This window comes from Oncorhynchus clarkii, chromosome 12, assembly GCF_045791955.1.
Source record: "Oncorhynchus clarkii lewisi isolate Uvic-CL-2024 chromosome 12, UVic_Ocla_1.0, whole genome shotgun sequence".
Lineage (NCBI taxonomy): Eukaryota > Metazoa > Chordata > Actinopteri > Salmoniformes > Salmonidae > Oncorhynchus > Oncorhynchus clarkii.
This window is the reverse complement of record NC_092158.1, coordinates 53,125,166-53,151,512: the sequence shown is the minus strand read 5'-3', so window position 1 is coordinate 53,151,512 and position 26,347 is coordinate 53,125,166. Positions and strand designations below refer to the sequence as shown.

At 41.5% G+C, this 26,347-nt stretch overlaps 1 protein-coding gene across 1 annotated transcript in view; it reads right to left on the bottom strand.

The window, feature by feature from the left end:
* LOC139420803 (gamma-aminobutyric acid receptor subunit gamma-2-like) overlaps nt 1-26,347 on the bottom strand; it is a 74,572-nt gene that overhangs the window by 27,970 nt on the left and 20,255 nt on the right. Inside the window, exons 4-6 of the mRNA XM_071171087.1 lie at nt 19,468-19,688; nt 18,771-18,853; nt 16,906-17,043 (exon numbers count right to left, since the gene is read on the bottom strand). Coding sequence (XP_071027188.1) covers nt 16,906-17,043; nt 18,771-18,853; nt 19,468-19,688 — 442 coding nt within the window. The remainder of the gene's footprint in view (nt 1-16,905; nt 17,044-18,770; nt 18,854-19,467; nt 19,689-26,347) is intronic.

The following is a 26,347-nucleotide window of genomic DNA, read 5'->3' as shown; positions in this document are numbered from 1 at the left end:
CTCATACCTTTTGAAAAAGTTGGTGGTGGATCTTTGACGTTATGGGGCTATTTTTCTTCCACTTGTTAAGGTCAATGCGATGGCATCATGAACTTTATCAAGCACCAGGATATTTTAGCCCAAAACCTGGATGCCAGGATGTTGACACAGTCGGAGGCCGAGCAGTTGCCATACCAGGCGGTGATGCAGCTGGTCAGGATGCTCTCGATGGTGGAGATGTAGAACTTTTTGAGGGGAACCAATGCCAAATCTTTTCAGTCTCCTGAGGGGGAATAGATGTTGTCGTTCCCGCTTTACGACTGTCTTGGTATGTTAAGACCATGATAGTTTGTTGGTGATGTGGACACCAAGGAACTTGAAACTCACAACCCGCTCCGCTACAGCCCGGTCGATATTAATGGGGGCCTGTTCGGCCCACCTTTTCCTGTAGTCCACGATCAGCTCCTTTGTCTTGCTCACATTGAGGGAGAGGTTGTTGTCCTGGCACCACACTGCCAGGTCTCTGACCTCCACCCTATAAGCTGCCTCATCGTTGTCAGTGATCAGGCCTACCACTGTTGTGTCATCAGCAAACGTAATGTTGTTGTTGGAGTTGTGCTTGACCACACAGTCGTGGGTGAACAGGGAGTACAGGAGGGGACAGGGAATACTAAGCACGCACCCCTGCAGGGCCCCAGTGTTGAGGATCAGCGTGGCAAATGTGTTGTTGCATACCCTTACCACCTGGGGGCGGCCCGTCAGGAAGTCCAGGATCCAGTTGCAAAGGGAGGTGTTTAGTCCCATTGTCCTTAGCTTAGTGATGAGCTTTGTGGGCACTATGGTGTTGAACCCCGAGTCGTTGGTGTGAAAAGCTAACACCTTATGCATTGAACCAAAAGGGTTAACCCACTTGGTGGAAATTGCAACATGGCTCATATAGCGAGGATCGCTAACCTGCCCCTTTCGAACAGGAAAGCAAGTCCACTTGCTTTGACTACTGAGCCCTCTTACATGTCTGGGCCATGCATTCCGATGCCTCATGACCGCGATCCCACTTCTGACACCAGTGTAGCGAACAATGGGGCAGGGAAGTGATCCCGGGTCACTGGCTTGACGGGCAAACATTCCTATGCATCGCACCAATAGGGTTAACCCACTTGGTGGGAATTGCAAAGTGGCCCATATAGTGAGGACCGCTACAATATATACAGGTAACTGCCAAAATATAGGAAACACCAACAAGAAGTGTCTTAATAGGGCATTGGGCCACCACGAACTGCCAGAGCCGCCAGAATGCGCCTCATCAATGCGCCTTGGCATAGATTCTACAAGTGTCTGGAACTCTATTGGACGGATGCGACACCATTCTTCCACAAGGAATTCTGTAATTTGAGATTTTGTTGATGGTGGTGGAAAACACTGTCTCAGGCGCTGCTCCAGAATCTTCCATAAGTGTTCAATTGGGTTGAGATCTGGTGACTGAGACACACACACACACACACACACACACACACATGGAAAGAGATAGAAAGAGAAGTCCATTGAAAAAAAGACAACTCTTCAATTTCAAAATCTAGAGATAACTTGTTAATTTAACTGTGAGTTTGTCATTTCGAAGCCTATATTAGATGTTTGACAGAGTGAAAAACTTGTCAGACATTCCCATTCATATGAGCGTAGCCAAGCTAGCTAGCTAAGTCAACGCAAACAAAATGGCGTTTTAGCTCTTACATCGTTTTATTTTACAAATGATGGCTCATATTATGTGCATTTACATGTGTATATATGAACCACGCTAAATATATCTATTTTAGAAGGTTACTTTTCATGAAATGTTTATCTAACGGTGCACTGCTAAGGTTAGCTAGCTACCATTTCGCCCTAGGTTATGTTGTTGTTAGCTGTCCATGGGTTTTTTTACATTTAATACATATGTGTCTTTTACAATTTGTTTGTACAATTATCACTGTATAAATAAAGTTAATTAGATGTACTGTTGTTGCCTATACAATGCATGTATGATGCATGCATGCATGTATATTTAGCTAGCAGGTGGTATTGGACACCACCATCTTTAGTGATTAACAAACACTAGCTAGCTCGCTAAATTAATAGTTGAGAGCTAAAGTAGCTAGCTATATGTCATGAAGACATTCAGAAAAACACTTTTTTTTGTATTTAAGAATGTGTGCATGTGTTTGTTATTGTTATCTAGTCTTAGCTTTCAGTGTATATTTCTTTAGCGGTAACACTGCATTATTGTAATTTCTGTTCTTTACTTAGCTAGCTATTTCTTTGAGAAAGTAGCTAGTTGTGTCTGCATCCAGGGGTGGAGGTGAAGACCTTGAGGGAGAATGCTAGAAACAAACTTTGAATCTAACCTCCTGTGAGTGACCTCAACAACAGAAGGCCTGTTCCAGCCCACTCACATAGAATTACAATAGTTCAATAATCAATGTAATGATTGATCATTATTCTTTGTTGTCGTGATCTGCGATATCATGGATCTAGTAGCTTTCCCTATGTGCATTTACTTTGTTTTTTAACTAATCAGGATGCTGAAGACTATATGATCCAAGAGGACCTTTATCAATATGCGTTGAAGGTCTTTGTGGTCAACAAATGGACGAGGGATCAAAATCCAGAGCATTTGGAGATCTGTATCCAAGGAGCCAAGGTCTTGAATACTCTTTCTGAAGCAGTATAGTTATTTTGTGACTGGGTTTGATGCTTTCATTCATTCAACAACATTTCGTTTTTTGATACATTATTCTGTTCTCTTTTAGACAAGCCACATGGAAAAACTTAAAGATGCAAAGATAGTCGCGTCAATTATAGGGATTGGATGAAGCTCAGTGTTAAATTAAAATCTTCCTTTCACCATATCTAAACCCATATGACACCAATCTCGATGAAAAATCCAAATCAACTTGATTGGAGGTACACAACACACTCGTCATGAGCCGCTCAGCCGTTACCAAGAACCACATACCGTATTTGTTAACAGGGTCATTAGCAATTGATTTCACAGGGTCATTAGCAATTGAGTATTTCTTGCGCTTACCCAGCTCAAATTCTAGACTTCAGATTAAAACGAGACTATAGCATCCATAAAGTGACCATTGGACAAAAAAAATGGCAGATTTACTAAGTTTGTAGGTGCAACATTTTTATTAAATGTATAATTTATTGCTCTCACATGCTCATTTCTGTCCGTTAAGAACCAACTATGTGCTTCCTTTTTGTAGCATTTCTGAAAATGCTAATATCTCTTTTAGCCTGAAACTCTAACACAGGGTTGGTTGCTCGGCAACAACACAGCTGCTTGCACAACGCTGCCACTGCCAGTCATAAGAAGTGTATGCGAACAAACTTAGGCTACTGTTAATAGCTGGCTATATGGTGGTATTCAAGCTTAGGTGAATCAATAAAGGCAAACAGATATTTTGATTAACTAGGTAGCTAATTTTACATAGCTAACCTTAACTTGATTGTACAAAGCCTAGCAGATAGCTTATGTACCTCGCTAACAGTAGTCAGTTGACAGCTTGCTAGCTAACACACAGGCAAATAAAGGTAACTAGCCAATGAAGGGTTTTTGTTTTGATTAGCTAGCTAATGGAACATTATACCAGTCAGATGAGAGCTAACGTTGTGTAAACTGCTGATCTAGACACTTGTGTGTAATTGGAGCACAAACAAATATGTACAAATACACTTGTGAACGTCATTGGCTGCTGTGATAGCCAATTAACTTTAGCTAGCTAAGTAACCTTATCCATTATAGGATTGGAACATTAGCTAATGTGTCTGGCCAGTGTATGCACCACAATAGATTATACTTTCTTACACAAAGCATTAAGTTTAAAACCACCAGACTTTGGGAAGCTGCCATGCTACTCACGTTCATTTGCATTGCACAGACCAAGCTAAACACGGTAAAATGAGGTGGCCAGATTTCAGACAGGTCAAACACTGCAGTTAGCTACGCTACATTTCCTCGAATAACAACCAAGACCACTCAAACCATAGTCAAGAAAGTAAATAGTTTTGTTAAGAAACGGTAAGCTAGTTATGAACCACATAGTTAACGGCTGAACCCCAAATGCACACGTAAACAGGACCTCAGTTGTGCAGACTTGACTGACAGCATCACTATTTCAAACGTGTAGAATAAATTCCAGATCCGACATAAACTCTTTCTTCTGCTCTCTAGTCATTCTTATAATCCAAACGTGTGACTGGTCAACACAGTGTCCAGTTACTGTTCACTGTGTTCACAGAAAATCTGAAGTCACCATGCACAAGTAAAAAGTAGTCAGGGGCCTGCACAAAGTGCACCAGTGTAAAACAACAACATCAAAATCACTGCATGCGCAACATGCTGTGTTGCAGCCTGATCCCATAGACTAGACGTAGCATAGTAAATGTAAATCTGGGACACTGAAATTAGTAGTTATATTACTTTTGGTATGGTTACTTAAGACAGAAGGCTACTTAAGGCAAAAACAAGGGTGGTTGGTTGGGAGGAAGGAAGGGTGGGAATATAACACGAAAGTCTAGTAACCCAAAGGTTCAGTTTTCCAATCTCATTATGGAAAACGTGATCCTTTTAGCTAATTGCAACTACTTTTTAGCTACTTTGCCACTAGCTACTGTAGTTGGTGAAAGCTGTGTGCTGGAATACCTTGGTAGAGCATGGGTGGAATAGGCATTGTGGTGCTCATGTGAATTTCCTTTCTTTCTCCACTTCAGACCAATGCCTATTCTCACTTAAAACATAGATTTTAGTTTTGAATAAAGTTTACACAGGGAAACAACTACCATTTGTAAACATTGTTATTTAACTGAAATCATTACATGTTTTATTTTTATGCTGTAACTTTTTATGCTGTAAACACCTGTTTAATAGTCATGCTGTTAACACTATGTCAATTTATGTTAGTGTAGATTCAGGACTGTGCTATAGAAATGCATTAAAGTGTTATGACCATAACCATACTGTGCAACATTACCTGGACTAGCTAAATACACTTTATGCCACTGTCATGAAGCATTATAACCTTCATGTGTGACTTTACTTGAACTAAGTATATACACTTTATGACACTGTCATGAAGCATTATGACCACCCCGTGTCACTTTAATTGGACTAAGTAAATACATGTTATGACACTGTCAAGAAAAAATATTATATAACAAACATACTGTTTACATGTAGGCTATAGTATAATGGAATGACTTGCCTTGTGGGGTAGCCAGTATAGGTCTAAATCGGTCTAAATGTATTTGTCATGACAGTGTTATGACAAGTTATGTCAGCTGTTGTGACATATTATGACATGGTTTTAGACTGTGATAACATGTTATGATGCTTCAAATAAAGTTTTATCAAACTTTTATATCTACGATTTCTGATGACAGCCCCGATTCTTTTGTGACATTGTTTCACACTTTTCCCAATAGTAAAGTCCAGGAGAAAAGGTGATTTGCACAGTTAATAGTATGAATATTGTCAGTTTCTATTTTGAACGCAACCGTGAATTGAAAATTAGTTGACAAATATACTGAAAAATATTAACGCAACATGTAAAGTGTTGGTGCCATGTTTCATGAGCTGAAACAAAACATTTTTCTCATATTTTGTGCCTGTTAGTGAGCATTTTTCATTGCCAAGATAATCCATCCACCTGATAAGTGTGGCATATCAAGAAGCTGATTAAACAGCATGATCATTACACAGGTCCCCCTTGTGCTGGGGACAATAAAAGGACACTCTAAAAAGTGCAGTTTTGTCACACAACACAATGCCACAGAAGTCTCAAGTTTTGAGGGAGCGTGCAAATGGCCTGCTGACTGCAGGAATGTCCATCAGAGCTGTTGCCAGAGAATTTAATGTTTATTTCTCTTCCATAAGCTGCTTCCAACGTTGTTTCAGAGAATTTGTCAGTACGTCCAAACGGCCTCACAACCTCAGACCATGTGTAACCACGCCAGCCCAAGACCTCCACATCTGGCTTCTTCACCTGCAGAATCGTCTGAGTCCAGCCACCTCGACAGCTGATGAAACTGAGGAGCATTTCTGTCCTTTTGTAGGGAAAGACTCATTCTGAGTGGCTGGGCCTGGCTCCCCATGGCTGCTCCCCTCACCAGTCATTATGGCCTAATGAATTTATTTCAGTAAAATCGTTGAAATTGTTGCATGTTCCGTTTTATATTTCTTTCATTATTCACTTCTGAATCGGCCAAATTATGGCTTAGAGAGGTGTAATCTCAGGTTTGTGTGGCATGAGCCTTGCTACATGAAGTGATATTAAAGTGTGTGCTGGCTGGGCTAGTCTAGCCCCCTGATGGTCCCCAGTGCAGCTTTCCCAGCTAAGTTAATGATATGCAAGGATGTGGCAGCATGGCAGCCTTGCCTTGCAGACTGCACCAGAAGACACTGGGGAGCGGGCCAACCAGCAGCTCCCTAACAGCCTGGCCTGTTTATACACTATACCCATCTCGCCTCGCAGCCTCCATCTCGCGCCAGCAACAAACAACTGTCACGCAGCCTCAAAATGTCCCACAATCACAAATGATTTCTTTCTGCTCAATGTATTCCTGTGTCCTAGTTTACTTCTCTGACTCGCGCCGAGGCAGGATGCTGCGGTTACACTTCAGAATATGAGGGAGAGAATCAGTGGAAAGTCAAAACTGTTCGGAATTTCAAATGTCAATTTGTCTGTTTCTCTCTAGCCCCCCGCTCCCTGTTCCACTCTCTCTCTATTTCACTATTCCCTTTACTCTCTGTTTCACGATATCCCCCTCTCTGGCGCTACAGGAGCTCCTAATATGCAGGTGTAAGTCAATAGTGAGGAAAACAAAGCGGTTATTTTCCCAATTCAATCTCTTCTTTGGCTTATCAGGAGCATCAATGTCCAGGTGTTAATTATAGGCTTATTAGACTGTCACAAGCTGGATGTATAGGGAGGTATTTTACTCAGCAGAGAGGATTGTGTCTGAATCACAGCCTCAGTCTCCACTCCCACTCATCTACTCTTCTCATCACTGGCATCACCCAGGAGGAAGACAGAGGTTCGGAGACCTGCTCCTTTTGAAGCACAGCTGTTCCGCCTTGGTAAATTGATTATGCAGTACATTCGGAAAGTATTCAGAACTCTTCCCTTTTTCACTTTATTTGGAATGGCAAGCCAGACAAAATAAAACATGCTTATTTATATAATGAATATGAGTTTGGTATTGATATTTTATTAGGAACCCCATTAGCTTTTGCAAAAGCAGCAGCAACTCTTCCTGGGGTTCACATAAAACATGAAACATGACATAATACAGAACATTAATTGACAAGAACAGAACTACATCAATTTAAAAAAAATAATACATACAGTGCCTTTGGAGAGTATTCAGACCCCTTGACTTTTTCCACATTTTGTTATGTTACAGCCTTATTCTAAAATGGATTAAATAAAACATTTACTCAGCAATCTACATGTCACGCCCTGACCTTAGTATTCTTTGTTTTCTTTATTATTTTGGTTAGGTCAGGGTGTGACGAGGGTGATATGTGTTTTGGCCCTGTCTAGGGTTTTTGTATGTTTATGGGGTTGTTTCTAGTCTAGGTGTTTTTATGTCTATGGTTGCCTAGATTGGTTCTCAATCAGAGGAAGCTGTTTATCGTTGTCTCTGATTGGGGACCATTTTTAGATAGCCATATTCCCTGGGTATTTTGTGGGTTATTGTCTATGTATAGTTGCCTGTGTCTGCACTCGGTTTATTATAGCTTCACGTTCGTTTTGTTGTTTTTGTAAGTTAAGTTTGTTAAGTGTTCTTCCTTTTCATTAAAGAAAAATGTATTCTAATCACGCTGAGCATTGGTCTCCTCTTTACGACGAACGTGACACTACACACCATACCCCATGATGACGAAGCGAAAAAAGGCATTTAGAATTTTTTGCTAATTTATTGCAAATTTTAAAAATAAATATCTTATGTAAATAAGTATTCAGATCTTTTGCTATGAGACTCCTAATTGAGCTCAGGTGCATCCTGTTTCCATTGATCATCCTAGAGAGTCCACCTGTGGTAAATTAAATTGATTGGACATGATTTGGAAAGTCACACACCTGTCTATATAAGGTTCCAATGTTGACAGTGCATATCAGAGCAAAAACCAAGTCATGAGGTTGAAGGAATTGTCGGTAGAGCACCGAGACAGGATTGTGTTGAGGAATAAACCTGGGAATAGGTACCAAAACATATCTGCAGCATTGAAGGTCCCCAAGAACACAGTGGCCTCCATCATTCATAAATTGAAGAAGTTTGGAACCACCAAGACTCTTCCTAGAGCTGGCCGAGCGGCCAAACTGAACAATCAGGGGAGAAGGGCCTTGGTCAGGGAGGTGACCAAGAACCTGATGGCTCTAGAATTTCTCTGTGGATATGGGAGAATCTTCCAGAAGGACAATCATGTCTGCAGCATTCCACCATTCAGGCCTTTATGGTAGACTGGCCTGACGGAAGCCACTCCTCAGTAAAAGGCATGACAGCCCCCTTTGGAGTTTGCCAAAATTGGCACCTAAAGGACTCTCAGACCATGAGAAACAAGATTCTCTGGTCTGATGAAACCAAGATTGAAATAGTTGGCCTGAATGCCAAGCGTCACGTCTGGAGGAAACCTGGCACCACCCCTACGGTGAAGCGTGGTGGTTGCAGCATCATGCTGTGGTGATGTTTTCAGTGGCAGGGGCTGGGAGACTAGTCAGGATCGAGGGAAAGAATAACAGAGCTAAGTACAGCTAAGTACAGAGACCCTTGATGAAAACCTGCTCCAAAGCACTCAGAACCTCAGACTGGGGCGAAGGTTCACCTTCCAACAGGACAATGACCCTAAGCACACAGACAAGACAATGCATGCGTGGCTTCGGGACAAGTCTCTGAATGTCCTTGCGTGAACCTGATTGAAAATCTCTGGAGAGACCTGAAAATAGCTGTGCAGCGATGCTCCCCATCCAACCTGACAGTCGTTGAGAAGATCTGCAGAGAAGAATGTTAACTCCCCAAACACAGGTGGGGAGTGCCAAGCTTGTAGCGTTATACCCAAGAAGACTTGATGCTGTAATCACTGCTAAAGGTGGTTCAACAAAGTAATGAGTAAAAGGTCTGAATACCTATGAAAATGTGATATTTCAGTTTTTTTGCAAACATAAAAAAAAACTGTTTTTGCTTTGTCATTATGGGGTATTCTGTGTAGATTGTTAAGGGGAAAAAAGCGATTTAATTCATTTTAGAATAAGGCTGTAACGTAACAAAATGTGGAAAAAGGGAAGGGGTCTGAATACTTTCCAATGCACTGCATACAGTGTGTATCCTTCCTAACCCTTTTAACACAAGGGTACGTGGGTCCTGGACTTTCTGACGGGCCGCCCCCAGGTGGTGAAGGTAGGAAACAACCTCCACTTCACTGACCCTCAACACTGGAGCCACACAAGGGTGTGTGCTCAGCCCTCTCCTGTACTCCCTGTTCACCCATGACTGTGTGGCCATGCACGCCTCCAACTCAATCACCAAGTATGCAGATGACACAACAGTAGTGGGCCTGAACACCAACAACGACGAGACAGCCTACAGGAAGGAGGTGAGGGCACATGGAGTGTGGTGTCAGGAAAAAAACCTCTCACCCAACATAAACAAAACAAAGGAGATGATCATGGACTTCAGGAAACAGCAGAGGGAGCACCCCCCTATCCACATTGAAGGGACAGCAGTGGAGAAGGTGGAAAGTCAGTACAGGTGCAGGCGGGGTACAGGCAAGGTCAGTACAGGTGCATCAACGCTGGGACCGAGAGATTGAAAAACAGCTTCTATCTCAAGGCCATCAGACTGCTAAACAGCAATCACTAACTCAGAGAGGCTACTGCCTACATTGAGACCCAATTACCCAATCACTGGGCACTTTAATCAATGGATCACTAGTTACTATAAACAATGCCACTTTAAATATTGCCACTTTAATAATGTTTACATATCTTACATTACTCATATCACATGTACAGTGGGGCAAAAAAGTATTTAGCCAGCCACCAATTGTGCAAGTTCTCCAACTTAAAAAGATGAGAGAGGGCTGTAATGTTCATCATAGGTACACTTCAACTATGACAGACAAAATGAGAAAAATAAATCCAGAAAATCACATTGTAGGATTATTAATGCATTTATTTGCAAATTATGGTGGAAAATAAGTATTTGGTCACCTACAAACAAGCAAGATTTCTGGCTCTCACAGACCTGTAACTTCCTCTTCAAGAGGCTCCTCTGTCCTCCACTTGTTTCCTGTATTAATGGCACCTGTTTGAACTTGTTATCAGTATAAAAGACACCTGTCCACAATCTCAAACAGTCACACTCCAAACTCCACTTTGGCCAAGACCAAAGAGCTGTCAAAGGACACCAGAAACAAAATTGTAGACCTGCACCAGGCTGGGAAGACTGAATCTGCAATAGGTAAGCAGCTTGGTTTGAAGAAATCAACTGTGGGAGCAATTATTAGGAAATGGAAGACATACAAGACCACTGATAATCTCCCTCGATCTGGGGCTCCACGCAAGATCTCACCCCGTGGAGTTAAAATGATCACAAGAACGGTGAGCAAAAATCCCAGAACCACACGGGGGACCTAGTGAATGACCTGCAGAGAGCTGGGACCAAAGTAACAAAGCCTACCATCAGTAACACACTACGCCGCCAGGGACTCAAATCCTGCAGTGCCAGCCTGCTTATGCCAGTACATGTCCAGGCCCGTCTGAAGTTTGCTAGAGAGCATTTGGATGATCCAGAAGAAGATTGGGAGAATGTCATATGGTCAGATGAAACCAAAAAAATAATTTTTGGAAAAAACTCAACTCGTCGTGTTTGGAGGACAAAGAATGCTGAGTTGCATCCAAAGAACACCATACCTACTATGAAGCATGGGGGTGGAAATATCATGCTTTGGGGCTGTTTTTCTGCAAAGGGACCAGGACGACTGATCCGTGTAAAGGAAAGAATGAATGGGGCCATGTATCGTGAGATTTTGAGTGAAAACCTCCTTCCATCAGCAATGGCAATGAAGATGAAACCTGGCTGGGTCTTTCAGCATGACAATGATTCCAAACACACCACCCGGGCAACGAAGGAGTGGCTTCGTAAGAAGCATTTCAAGGTCCTGGTGTGGCCTAGCCAGACTCCAGATCTCAACCCCATAGAACATTTTTGGAGGGAGTTGAAAGTCCGTGTTGCCCAGCATCAGCCCCAAAACATCACTGCTCTGGAGGAGATCTGCATGGAGGAATGAGCCAAAATACCAGCAACAGTGTGTGAAAAGACTTACAGAAAACGTTTGACCTCTGTCATTGCCAACAAAGGGTATATAACAAAGTATTGAGATAAACTTTTGTTATTGACCAAATACTTATTTTACACCATAATTTGCAAATAAATTCATAAAAAATCCTACAATGTGATTTTCTGGATTTTTTTCCCCTCATTTTGTCTCTCATAGTTGAAGTGTACCTATGATGAAAATTACAGTCCTCTCTCATCTTTTTAAGTGGGAGAACTTGCACAATTGGTGGCTGACTAAATACTTTTTTGCCCCACTGTATATACTGTATTTTATACCATCTATTGCACCTTGCCTAGGCCACTCGGCCATCGCTCATCCATATACTTATATGTACATATTCTGATTCACCCCTTTAGATTTGTGTGTACTAGGTAGTTGTTGGGGAATTGTTAGATTACTTGTTAGAAATTACTGCACTGTCGGAACTAAAAGCACAAGCATTTCGCTACACTCATATTAACATCTGCTAACCATGTGTATGTGACCAATAACATTTGATTTGATGTGATTTTTTTTACCAGATTAAAGGCAAATAAATATGCTAAATAGATAAATGTGATAAATAGATAAATGTGCTTAGCACATTACTGCCATCGCTGAGTAAATGTTTTTATCTGGAAAGAAGAACCTGAAATAGTGTAGATGTACTGTAAGTATAGTTTATGCACTTGTGTTCCACGTGGAAATATCTGTTGGCAGGAATATGTTCTTTTATTTCTACTTCATTCATTACGCTGCCCTGTGAAAGGGCAACTTTGAGCTTTCACTTCTTCTTGGTCATCTTCTTTAACAGCCTGGCACCTTCTCTCCTTAATCTGCTTTTGATTACTTCTATCGAACCTGGTGCAAGACGATGACCACAGTGCCCCTGGGATGATTCCCAAACCTCTCCCCACCACAGTCACTATATTTCCACAAGGTTTGTCTCTTCACCCCAAGTGGGGATTGCCTCAGAAAACATCCCGTGTTGGTATTTGGGTTTTGTTTGTTTCTTTGCCGGGCCCCCATTGCAGGACTGAAGGGCTAAAGAGGGGAGAGAACAATGACGCATTAACCAGGCGGGCGGGCGGCGTTATGCCCTGTGTGCTGTGCTTGTCCCTCGTCCCTCACCCTTCGACCCGGCCACTTCCTTTCATCCACAATGCCTCCGGATTTCATCTGCAAACTGTGGGGCTCCATAATCGGAAGAGGATGATGATGTGTCCCGAGGCTTTTTTGACTCCAGCTAAATCACACAGACTGACGCACACTGACAACAGAGCTGCACGCCACAGCATCTAAAAGGTCACTCTAAGAATAGCACTCGCCACAAAAAAACACACACACAAATACATAACAAATTAACCATCAGCTACGCTGTTTAAAACCACACTATGATTCATCTTAAAGAGATAGAGGGGGGAATGTGGAAAATGGAAATTGAAACATGCCGAATGCGGCTGATTCTTTTTACGGTTGAGATTATAGCTCCAACCCGGGCTCTGTTTAAACAACGGTTTTCCAATTCATCTATTCAGCTATTTGCTGCACATCCTAATCCTGTTATTTGCATATCTTAGTCCTGTGACCTCCGACCTGTATACGCTAATCATTTTATAGATAACTCATCGCACAGTGGAATAACACATGTCTCAACCCCATTCACTTTTTTCCTACCGCAAACTTGAATCGACGTTTAAATGGGCAATAGACATCCATCCAGACCCTTTACCTGTAAGAGCCTTGTGTATCACTAAACCCCATTACTCATATAAACCAGGTAAATCCATGGGCACACTCATATAGAAGAGGTTTACCCTAGTATTCTTACAGACCAGGTGTACACTTGCATGTCCAACCCAATATTGATACAAAAAATATACAAAAAAAAACAGGTCAACTGTGACATGTCATCCTCAATTGTCATAAAAATAGGAGTACTCCTGCATTTCAGCCCCAATATTCATACAAATCAGGTCTACACCTGTATTTAAGCTCCAAGTTACTTACCTACAAAGTCTGCGCCTGTGCTTGAACTCAATCTACAATCTACATATCTCAGCCCCAAAACCCATACGAACCAGGTTTACACCTGTGGCTATTCAGCAAGATCTAACATTGTGCAAAAGACACTAAAGAAACCTATTGACATTAAATATGTGTTTAGTTATTACCCAAGATCAGTATATGGGTCAATTCCCCCTCAAATAACAAAATATGGCATTTTACAGTCGAAACCACTGATTTAAACAAATGTAAAGGCAAATGGATAATGGTACAATCATCTGTAACATCATCTTGATCAAGTATATCCGTAACCCAACATTAAAAAAAATAATAATTTGCTATGATTAAATATACTGTATATCCATAACCCAGCTTCAAAAAAATGTATAATCTGCTATGATTAAATATACTGTATATAATAAATTAGAGCCACTGTATTTTCCCATTGGCAACAATTATATTTTCATATCCCACAAGCATCATGGATTCAATCTATTGAACATGAAGGCCTGTATGTAAACTAGACCCTTTAAACATTGTATTTACAAAGAAAATATTTTTTAAATGTCAACAATGTATTTGTTTTTTAAGCTGTTGAATAGTGACTTGCGGTGCCAAATTAGTCTGTAAAAGTGCAGCTTTTTGATTGTGATAACCTTAATAATGCATAGTATAGGACTTATTTGTTGATAAGTACAACTTTATCTTCTCTAGAGCCTGTAAAGTACAACAAAACATGTTCTCTCACTATGGTGACCAATGGGACTAAATGGGTCAAAGCAAATGCTCAGAAATGAATGCTTGTGTTTGGCAAGGGACAAATCAAATGGAAGAAAACAACAACGTCTGACACAACTTGCTCCCAAACAACTTTCTCTTCCTGCTCACCCCCCGCCCCCACCTCTCCATCATTGATCTCTGAAACAGCCTGTTTAGCAGCACTGGACCCCCGGCTTAACCCGGTGACTAAAAGGTTGAGTTTGCATTAAGGTTACCCAAGTATGGAGGCAGACACTGCAATGACTTACAGACAAATCCTCTAGTGTGTTGTCTGGTTCTCACTCTCGGACTGCTTGCCCATGTAAAGCTAGTTCCTTAGTTGTCAGCAGCAATGGACAACAGCAGGGGGCTAGATCAGGACACTGTCTGAGGAGGACGTAGGGATCCGCAGGTAGACTGGTGGCCCTCGAGGGGCCTTGATGTGATGTGACATATTGAAGGTCTAAGTTTGTTGACATTGCCAGAGGATGAACACCAAATCAAAGCAGACACAGCCTCCTTATAAAGCAAACCTTAGTAAGAAACAAACATCTTGTTTCTCTGTGTCCTTGTGCTCCCCCTAACTGACCTATTTTACAACCGGTATAGAACTCAAAAATCACCCTAATCAAGTGACTGTAATGTCTTTATGTGCTTATGGCCAAACTTAAAATAAAACTCCAGCTATGCGCACTGAATGTACAATATACCTAATGCCCTACCAGTAGTCAACATTTCCCATATCAGCACAAATGGAACGGTAGTTAAAATACAGAGTGCAAGGGCATGATCCCTCCTCTGCTACCTCCTGAATAAATTTTCACCAGATGGTGTGTTCCAGAATCTTAAACAAAGGCAAACTCCACAATGGACTACACCATTACAACAGGGGCATTCACTTTCCCTTGTTATGTAACAGAACACCGATTTTGTTTATCTAACCAATATGTCAAAAGAATAGACAAATACTTTCCACTTAGTCCTCCCCCACACAGCATCTATCGCTTGAAAGTAAAATCAGTCTGATTATAGTATACTATTTCCAATCAATGTAATTACCTCTCAGTTGCATCGACAGTGAGTGACTTTCCAAGACATTGTATCGTACCTCTGTTTTGTTCACTGACTTCAGAGAAAGTGTTATCCCAGGGAACTGAGGCTAGCATGTGAATTTAACAGGCAACAGCTGTCGGAGCAGCTGCGCATGGTAGATATAGAGCGCCGCTTTGTCATTTATTATTTGTTTTTAATCTACGAAAATGAGGTGTGCCAGGTTGTCACACTGCATGCAGACACTGACAGGTCTGAATGACTGTGGCTGCCCATTCAGTTTATCTCCTCCATACACAGCTTTACACTTCCAACAGTTCAGGTCACATTTCACTATCTATACATGCAATAGTTGACATGATATACAGGTTACTTAAAAGAGTACCTCGAACATCACTTCCTGATAACGGCTATACGCCGAAAGGAGTTGGATCTGTTGTCATCAAAGACATTCTGTTCATCTTTCACAATACTAGTTAGGACCACGACACAGAGTTTTTGAGAAATGAATAGGCCATCTGACATCTGTACACTCTTGGAATTTTTTTCTTCCAAAAGGGTTCTTCGGCTGTCCCCATAAGGAGAACCCTTTTTTGAGCCAAAAAAGGTTATTCAAAAGGTTATCCTATGGGGACAGCCGAAGAACCCTTTTAGGTTTCTAAGAGTGTAGCCTAACAATCATATGTGTAATTAAAATGGTACTTTATGTCCCCTTTGCAGTAAATGGAAAACTAACCTGGAAGTGTCTTAGAGCATAGCAACATGTGGACCTTCTCCGGTACAACAACAATTGCCTTCTAAATACACAGAGATGTAATCTGAAGAAAATGTAAGACCTAATTGCTCTACTAAAGCATGTCTGATACAATCACGTCTGTTTCTTTAGGCCAGGGAGATAGTCCTAAACAGATGAAATATAGATCCATTCTGCGTGATCAATATCCATTTAAGCGAAACATCTAAATAAATGGAGTATCTTTTTTTTAAGATCTTTCTTCATTTGCATTCCCTCCCCCCTAGAAGCCAAAAAGACTCTTACCATGTTTCATGATAATTGTAACAGATTGTGTTTCCTCTGGTTATCACTTCTTCTTCTGTAGCTGCCATTTAGGGGAAATAACTGCTAAAATGGCATTATATCTTCATGACTGTCACTATTTAGGTTTGGCCTTTTAGAGGAAACTTGTCAGCCATTTTGTGTGGGCCAAAGGTAAAGCTCCCTATCAGCCTGTACACCAAAGAATATCACAGTGACTACCCAACCAATCCACCTATTTCTATACAAGCCTCTTAACACACCGCCAGATATATTAAGCATTCAACAACTAAAAACAGCATCTGATAAACTTTAGCTGCCGAGGAGCCATTTTCCTCAGGTTAATTCATTTCCTGCTTTGTTTCTAGCGGAATGCACCAACAGACAATGTGTGCATGCAAAATGTCCTGTGTGGCTCAGTAGGTAGAGCGTGGCACTTGGTTTGATTCCCATGGGGGACCAATACAAACAGAATACGAATATGTATGCACTCACTGCTGTGAGTCGCTCTGGATAAGATCGTCTCCTAAAATAATGCGTATGCTTTCCTCTGTTACTAGGCACAGAGTATTTTAATTCACCAGGGTGCACATATCATGCACGCTGCATGCGCCAGGAAGGGGGGCTCCTTGAGTAAACCACAGCACATTCAGAACAGGGAAGCTCAGAGAGACAGAGTGAAAGAGAAAGAGAAAAAGAACGAGGCCATTACCTGACACGGTCCTGACGATCTCGGAGGTGTTCCTCAGGCCAACAAAGGAGAACTGGTAGAGCCTCCAGGAGCGGATGTCTCCCACCTCCACGGAGCTCCTCTTCCACTTGTACACTATCTCCTCTCTGGGGTAGCCATCTGAACAGGGGGGGGGGTGACCGTTAGCTCTGGACAATACTACCTGGCTACCAGTCTATGACTGAATTCATCCCATATTAAAATGTGTTGCACAGGTGATGTGTTACACTATGTACTTCTGTAGCACTCCAATGGTTATTAGGTTTAAGGCCACTGTAATGTAAAGTGGACAATGAATATTCAGTAACATCATACGGTGCAATCCTAAATAGTGACTGGACACTAATAGCGACTGACCTTGAGTCAAGTCTTTGTTGATTTCTGTCCAGAGAAGAAAACAACAATGCATAGGGCTACATCATGCTAAATGGGGTGATTTAATGCATCTCAACTTTCCCAAGTGCAAGCTGTAGTGGGTTTTTACATGTTTAAACACATAGATTTGAAGGTTGTAGTCTTTATCTGCTGTCCACATTAAGGCCATTCTGTCCTTCCAAAGATGCTTCCATGGCTATGCTTTCAGGATACATTACAAAATGGTTGCAGTGAATGTGGCACTCTTTCTCAGTGCGTGCTGAAAAAAAGATATGCTGCATCGTGTGCTGCAACTGAGGGGAGCTAATGCACTTCAAACTGATTTCAGCCATTGGAATCATCCGTGGCTTTCATCAATTTTAAATGTGTTTTTCTCTTCTGTTTTTAGGGCTTCAACTCTCATTTCTCTTTCTTGTTGCCCTGGAGCTATTTAGGAACCTCTCTCTCTCTCTCCCAAGACCGTCCCATGGTGCATCTGTAGCTCACTTACAGGCTCATTACCACGAACCCCATCCCCACCAGCTCCTCATGAGGAACACTGATTTCTCTGGCTGTGGTCTCTCTCACCAACCCTGCCTGCCTGGCTACTGTATAGTGGTGTAAAGTACTTAAGTAAAAATACTTTAAAGTAATACTTAAGCTGTTTTTTTGAGTATCTGTACTTTACCATTCATATTTTTGACAACTTTTACTTCACTACATTCCTAAAGAAAATGATGTACTTTTTACTCCATACATTTTCCCTGACACCCAAAAGTACTCGTTACATTTTGAATGCTTAGCAGCACAGGAAAATGTTCCAATTCACAGACTTATCAAGAGAACATCCCTGGTCATCCCCACTGCCTCTGATCTGGCGGACTCACTAAAGACAAATGCTTCATTTGCAAATGATGTCTGAGTGTTGGAGTGTGCCCTTGGCTATACATAAATGTAAAAAACAAGAAAATCGTGTCGTCTGGTTGACTTGATATAAGGAATAAGAAATGATTTATACTTTTACTTTTGATACTTAAGTATATTTAAAACCAAATACTTTTACACTTTTACTCAAGCAGTTTTTTACTGGGTGACTTTTACTTGAGTCATTTTCTATTAAAGTATCTTTAATTTTACTCAAGTACAACAATTGAAGAATTTTTCCACCACTGCTACTGCACTGGATCTAAACTTCTACGGTTTGGAGGTCAATGTGAAAACGTATCGCTTCTCCCTTCTCAAAATGTACTGCTGTCTCTTTCCTTTCCCCCTATCTCACAATAGTAAAAAAGGGGGGGGAAAACATGGGAGCATTATGTCCACTGTGCTGATGTCTTCATCAGCATGGCATGGTGCTTGTTCTTGGCTGCCACTGCTGTTGCAGTTGGAAGCGGGCATGTGGACGCCATGCAGAGAGATATATAGAGTGTGTGTGAGCAAGAGAGAGAGTGAGCAAGACGGTGGGGTAGGGGAGAGCATATGGCCAGACTCACAGCTTGAAAACTCCAGGGGACAGGAGTGCTCATCCATTGGAAAGTTGTTCAGTTTAAGCTGGCACTCGGCATCAATAGTCAACCTGCAAACAGAAAGACACACCACTTACTGTGCTGGTTGGGGTTGTCAACAAAGCGTCTAACATACCTCTGTTTTGTAACAAATCCTGTCTGATTTCTACCATTCAGTGGACTTGAAAGTCAGATTCATTAAACCTTCTAAATGACAAAATGGGCAATAATGACATTACTCATCCATCCACTTTTGTCATGTATCATTCTATTCAGCATTAGGACGATACAATTAGCCATTGGTGAGGTTGGAGTTCCCTAACGAATTAATGAACTGTGGTTGCATTCTGGGAGAACATCAATCACAGCTGGGTTGAGGAGTCCAGTCCAGCATAATTCCTGCACTAATTAGACAGTATGAGAGAGAGAGTTATCTGGCTAGATAGTAGATACCGTTCATCCTAGACCACTGCATTCTCTAGACTAGACCACATCAGTACTGCCAGGCTGAAGCTACTCTCCTTCCTTAACTGGGGGCACCAAATTAGGATAATTAACGTGGTCCAAAGCTCAACCAGTGCCGATAGAGAACTACCGCCTGTCAGATACAGTCAACTGGAAACAGTCTCTGTTCCCTCATTTGTGTCAGGGTCATCCATCGGTGATTCTTCATTGGAAATCTCACCGCAGTGTGTAGAGTATCCGTCCATCGTTCCAGATCCGAAGCATGCGATTGGGCGTGGTGATCCAGTGGGCGTCGGCCTTCTTGGAGTTGCGAAAGAAGGTGTCGGGGATCCAGATCTTGCCCACCATGTTGCTGTTGAGACGCAGGACCTTCATGGTACTGTTGAACTTCAATCTCCGGTCATACCACGTCTGGGCAAAAAAGATGTCGATGGTGTACTCCTGCGGAGAAAAAAAAACAACACAGGCTCGATTCAATCAAACCGGCATTGCGGTATTACACAGTAGCTATTTCTCCTAAGGCCAAATGAGATCAGAGAATGTTTTTGCTACTGTAACAACCTGCTACTACTACAATGTAGACAACCCTCAAAGGTAGATGTTTCCCATTTCAGAATAAGAACTACGTGCACAGGCAGTAGTTCATAAACTATTGGGCTTTGTGCCAAAAGACACAAAGCCCATCACTATGGCAGTTTTGAATTAATTCCATCCACAGTCATCCTTTATATACATGTTAAAGTATGTGTTGAAATAAAAACATTACCATTGAGCACCCTGGGATCCTTAACTAGATCCGAGTGCCCTGAGACCCTGAACGGGAACGAGAGTAATCCAGAACTGTTACTACAAATCACTCTCCAGGTTCCACCAAAACCGTTTATTCTGAGGGCAGTTTTACAACGACATTGAAGCGTAATGCTGCCTGCCATATGTTGGAAGAGCACTTTCTCTAAGAAAAATGGCTTCCTTTCAGGCCATGAATCCTTTGTCCTGATGAAATAGTGGTGCTGAACTGGACCATCTCAACCTGAAATTGAAATGTTTAACGGGGCAAAGAGTGGCTTCCCTGGGGCGGCAGGTAGCTTAGCGAGCCAGCAACTGGAGGCTTGCCAGTTCGAATTCTGAGTCTGACAGGAAAAAATCTGTTAGGAAGTGAGCTGGCAACCAGAGGGTATCAAATCCTAGAAGTCATTGCCTGCTGTTGTGCCCTTGAGTAAGGCGCTTAACCCCCCACAATAACAGCTCCCTGGGTGCCCAGTGTGGCAGCCCACTGGATCTCTCCAAAACCTGTGTGTGTCTTTCGGAGGGGTTGGTTTAAAAGTGAAAGTCACATTTCGGTTGGATCTTGTGTGCAATTGACAAATAAAGTGATCTTAACTTTCCATTGTAAAGCAGTAACATTATCTAGCCTCATAACCTCCATGAAAAGTGTTTTCTGCAGTGATCACTGTCTCCCATTCAACAGGGCTGGGATATACAGGTAACTTCCTCCGCTTCTCACAACTCCTCCAGTCCTTCTCTCTCCTCCTCCCCTCATTCTCGTCCTCCTGGCTTGGGGCCACCACAAGCTGCCAGGACAGCATCAATGCGCCCTGGCATAGATTCTACACGTGTCTGGAAATCTATTGGAGGGATGCGACACCATTCTTCAATGAGAAATTCCATAATTTGATGTTTTGTTGATGGTTGTGGAAAAAGTCTGTCTCAGATGCACCCCGGAATCTCAATTGGGTTGAGATCTGGTGACTGAGACACACACACACACACACACACACACACACACACACCCTTGAACACCCCTATGCTCCTTTGAGACCCCTCTTTCAAAGTCACTGAGAACTCTTCATGATCCTAAGCATGATGGGATGTTAATTGCCTAATTAACTCACAGTGCCTTGCGAAAGTATTCGGCCCCCTTGAACTTTGCGACCTTTTGCCACATTTCAGGCATCAAACAAAGATATAAAACTGCATTTTTTTGTGAATATTCAACAACAAGTGCGACACAATCATGAAGTGGAACGACATTTATTGGATATTTCAAACTTTTTTAACAAATCAAAAAAATTTGAAAAATTGAAAAATTGGGCGTGCAAAATTATTCAGCCCCTTTACTTTCAGTGCAGCAAACTCTCTCCAGAAGTTCAGTGAGGATCTCTGAATGATCCAATGTTGACCTAAATGACTAATGATGATAAATACAATCCACCTGTGTGTAATCAAGTCTCCGTATAAATGCACCTGCACTGTGATAGTCTCAGAGGTCCGTTAAAAGCGCAGAGAGCATCATGAAGAACAAGGAACACACCAGGCAGGTCCGAGATACTGTTGTGAAGAAGTTTAAAGCCGGATTTGGATACAAAAAGATTTCCCAAGCTTTAAACATCCCAAGGAGCACTGTGCAAGCGATAATATTGAAATGGAAGGAGTATCAGACCACTGCAAATCTACCAAGACCTGGCCGTCCCTCTAAACTTTCAGCTCATACAAGGAGAAGACTGATCAGAGATGCAGCCAAGAGGCCCATGATCACTCTGGATGAACTGCAGAGATCTACAGCTGAGCTGGGAGACTCTGTCCATGGGACAACAATCAGTCGTATATTGCACAAATCTGGCCTTTATGGAAGAGTGGCAAGAAGAAAGCCATTTCTTAAAGATATCCATAAAAAGTGTTGTTTAAAGTTTGCCACAAGCCACCTGGGAGACACACCAAACATGTGGAAGAAGGTGCTCTGGTCAGATGAAACCAAAATTGAACTTTTTGGCAACAATGCAAAACGTTATGTTTGGCGTAAAAGCAACACAGCTCATCACCCTGAACACACCATCTCCACTGTCAAACATGGTGGTGGCAGCATCATGGTTTGGGCCTGCTTTTCTTCAGCAGGGACAGGGAAGATGGTTAAAATTGATGGGAAGATGGATGGAGCCAAATACAGGACCATTCTGGAAGAAAACCTGATGGAGTCTGCAAAAGACCTGAGACTGGGACGGAGATTTGTCTTCCAACAAGACAATGATCCAAAACATAAAGCAAAATCTACAATGGAATGGTTCAAAACTAAACATATCCAGGTGTTAGAATGGCCAAGTCAAAGTCCAGACCTGAATCCAATCGAGAATCTGTGGAAATAACTGAAAACTGCTGTTCACAAATGCTCTCCATCCAACCTCACTGAGCTCGAGCTGTTTTGCACAGTCTCTCGATGTGCAAAACTGATAGACATACCCCAAGCGACTTACAGCTGTAATCGCAGCAAAAGGTGGCGCTACAAAGTATTAACTTAAGGGGGCTGAATAATTTTGCACGCCCAATTTGTCCGTTTTTGATTTGTTAAAAAAGTTTGAAATATCCAATAAATGTCGTTCCACTTCATGATTGTGTCCCACTTGTTGTTGATTCTTCACAAACAAATTCAGTTTTATATCTTTATGTTTGAAGCCTGAAATGTGGCAAAAGGTCGCAAAGTTCAAGGGGGCCGAATACTTTCGCAAGGCACTGTACCTGTGTGGAAGCACCTGCTTTCAATATACATCGAATCCCTCATTTACACAAGTGTTTCCTTTCTTTTGTCAGTGACATCCATACAGTGCCTTCAGAAAGTATTCATACCCCTTGACTTAATCAACATTTGGTTTTGATACAGCCTGAATTCAAAATGGATTTAACATATTTCTGCTATCACCCAACGACACACAAAACCCCATAATATCCCATATATTTTGCAAATGTAACATATCTATAGAAATATCTAATGTGCATACAGGACCAGTCAAAAGTTTGGACACACCTACTCATTCAAGGGTTTTTCTTTATTTTTACATTGTAGACAAATAGTGAAGACATCAAAACTATGAAATAACACATATGGAATCATGTAGTAATCAAAAGTGTTAAACAAATAAAAAACTATTTTATCATTGAGATTCTTCAAAGTTTGCCTTGATGACAGGTTTGCACACACGTGGCATTCTCTCAAGCAGCTTCAAGAGGAATGCTTTTCCAACAGTCTTGAAGAAGTTCCTACATATGCTGAGCACCTGTTGGATAATTTTCCTTCACTCTGCGATCCAACTCATCCCAAATCATCTCAATTGGGTTAAGGTCGGGTGATTGTGGAGGCTAGGTCATCTGATGCAGCACTCCATCCTTCTTGGTCAGATAGCCCTTACACAGCCTGGAGGTGTGGTTTTTGTCATTGTCCTGTTGAAAAATAAATGATAGTCCCACTAAGTGCAAACCAGATGTGATGGCGTATCGCTGCAGAATGATGTGGTAGCCATGCTGGTTAAGTGTGCCTCGAATTCTAAATAAATCACAGAGTGTCACCAGCAAAGCACCCCCACACCATCACACCTCATCCATGCTTCACGGTGGGAACCACACATGCTGAGATCATCTGTTCACTTACTCTGCGTCTGACAAAGACACGGCAGGTAGAAACCAAAAATCTCAAATTTGTACTCATCAGACAAAAAGGACAGATTTCCACTGGCCGAATGTCCATTGCTTGTGATTCTTGGCCTAAACAAGTCTATTCTTCTTATTGGTGTCCTTTAGTAGTGGTTTCTTTGCAGATTTTCGAGCACGAAGAACTGATTCACACAGTCTCCTCTGAACAGTTGATTTTGAAATGTGTCTGTTACTTACTTGAACTCTGTGAAGCATTTATTTGAGCTGCAAACTGAGGTGCAATTAACTCTAATGAACTTATCCTCTGCAGCAGGGTCTGGGTATTCCTTTCCTGTGGTGGTCCTCATGAGAGCCAGCTACATCATAGCACTTGATGGTTTTGGCAAGTACACTTGAAGAAAATGTAAAGGTTCTTGAAAGGTTCTGTATTGACTGACCTTCATGTCTTAAAGTAATGATGGACTGTAATTTCTCTTTGCTTATTTGAGCTGTTCTTGCCATAATCTGGACTTGGTCTTTTACCAAATAAGGCAATCTTCTGTATACCACCCCTACCTTGTCACAACACTACTGATTGGCTCAAACACAATAAGAAGGAAATAAATTCCACATATTAAGTTAACAAGGCACGCCTGTTAATTGAAATGCTTTCTAGGTGAGTACCTCATGAAGCTGGTTGAGAGAATGCCAAGAGTGTGCAAAGCTGTCATCAAGGCAGAGGGTGGCTTCTTTGAAGAATCTCAAATATAAAATATATTTTGATTTGTTTAAGACTTTTTTTGGTTACTGCAGCATTCCATATGTATTATTTTGTAGTTTTGATGTCTTCACTATTATTCTACAATGTACATAGTAAAAATAAAGAAAACGCTGTATTAAGTAGGTGTGTCCAAACTTTTGACTGGTACCGTAAGTATTCACACCCCTGTGTCAATACTTTTTTAGAAACACCTTTGGCAACAATTACAGCTGTGTTTTTTTCTGGGTAAGTCTCTAAGAGCTTTCCACACCTGGATTTTGAAACATTTGCCCGTTATTCTTTTCAAAATTCTCCAAGCAATGTCATATTGGTTGTTGATCATTGCTAGACAACCAATTTCAGGCAGATTTAAGTCAAAACTGTACCTCGGCCATTCAGGAACATTCACTGTCTTCTGAGTAAGAAACTCCAGTGTTGATTTGGCCTAGTGTTTTAGGTTGTTGTCCTGCTGAAAGGTGAATTCATCTCCCAGTGTCTGGTGGAAAGTAGACTGTACCAGTTTTCCTCTAGGATTCTTTTAGCCTGTGCTTAGCTCCATTCAATTGATTTTGTTTATCCTGGAATACACCCCAGTCCTTAACAATTATAAGCATACCCATAACATGATGCAGCCACAACTATACTTGAAAATATGGAGTGGTTGTAAAGACTTCCGCCGAAGTTGGCTCCCCTGCCTGTTCGGGCGGTGCTCGGCGGTCGTCGTCACCGTCCTACTAGCCGCTACCGATCCCTTTTTCGTTTGTCTATGTTGATTGCTTGTGTCAGCACAGTTCTCATTAGCTTCACGGTCGTTATTTTGTTTATTGTTTTTATATAGTGTGTTTCAATGTTCAGTGTTTTCTTTATTAAAATTCATGATGAACACATACCACGCCGCATTTTGGTCCTCCAATCCTTCTCGCCTCTCCTCTTCAGATGAAGAGGAGGACGTCCGTACTCAGTAATGTATTGTATTGGATGTGCCCCAAACATAACACGTTTTTATTCAGGACTAAAAGTAAATTGCTTTGCCACATTTTTTGTAGTATTACTTTAGTGCCTTGTTGCAAACAAGATGCATGCATTGTTTTGAACATTTTTATTCTGTACAGGCTTCCATCTTTTCACTCTGTAATTTAGGTTAGTATTGTGGAGTTACTACAATGTTGTTGATCCATCTTCAATTTTCTCCTAGCACAGCCATTAAACTCTGTAACTGTTTTAAAGTCACCTTTGGCCTCATGGTCAAGTCCCTCAGAGGGTATCTTCCTCTCTGGCAACTGGGTTAGGAAAGATGACTGTATCTTTGTAGTGACTGGGTGTACTGATACACAATCCAAAGTGTAATTTATAACTTCCCCATGCTCAAAGGGATATTCAATGTCTGCTTTTTTTAACCCATCTACCAACAGGAGCCCTTCTTTGAGAGGCATTGGAAAACTTCCCTGGTCTTTGTGGTTGAATCTGTGTTTGAAATTCACTGCTCGACTGAGGGACCTTACAGATAATTGTATAAGTATTCAGGAGTAAAAATAGCTGTACAGAGATGAGGTAGTCGTTCAAAAATCATGTTGAACACTATTATTGCACACAGTCCATGCAACATATTACGTGTCTTGTTAAGCTATTTTTACTCCTGAATACTTATTGACTCAAGACATTTCAGCTTTTCATTTTTAGTTCATTTGTAAAAAAAAATAAAAAATAAAATAAAATAAAAAAACTCTAAAATCACAATTCCACTATGACCTTTTGGAGTATTGTGTGTAAACCTGTGACAAAAAAAAATCTAAATGTTATCAATTTTAAATTCATACACAGCAAAATGTGGATAAAGTCAAGGGGTGTGAAAACTTTCTGAAGGTACTGTATATGAAGGGTATTCAATAGAGCACTGAAGAAAGGGGAGAGCAGTGTGTGTGTGTGTGTGTGTAGTCATGTG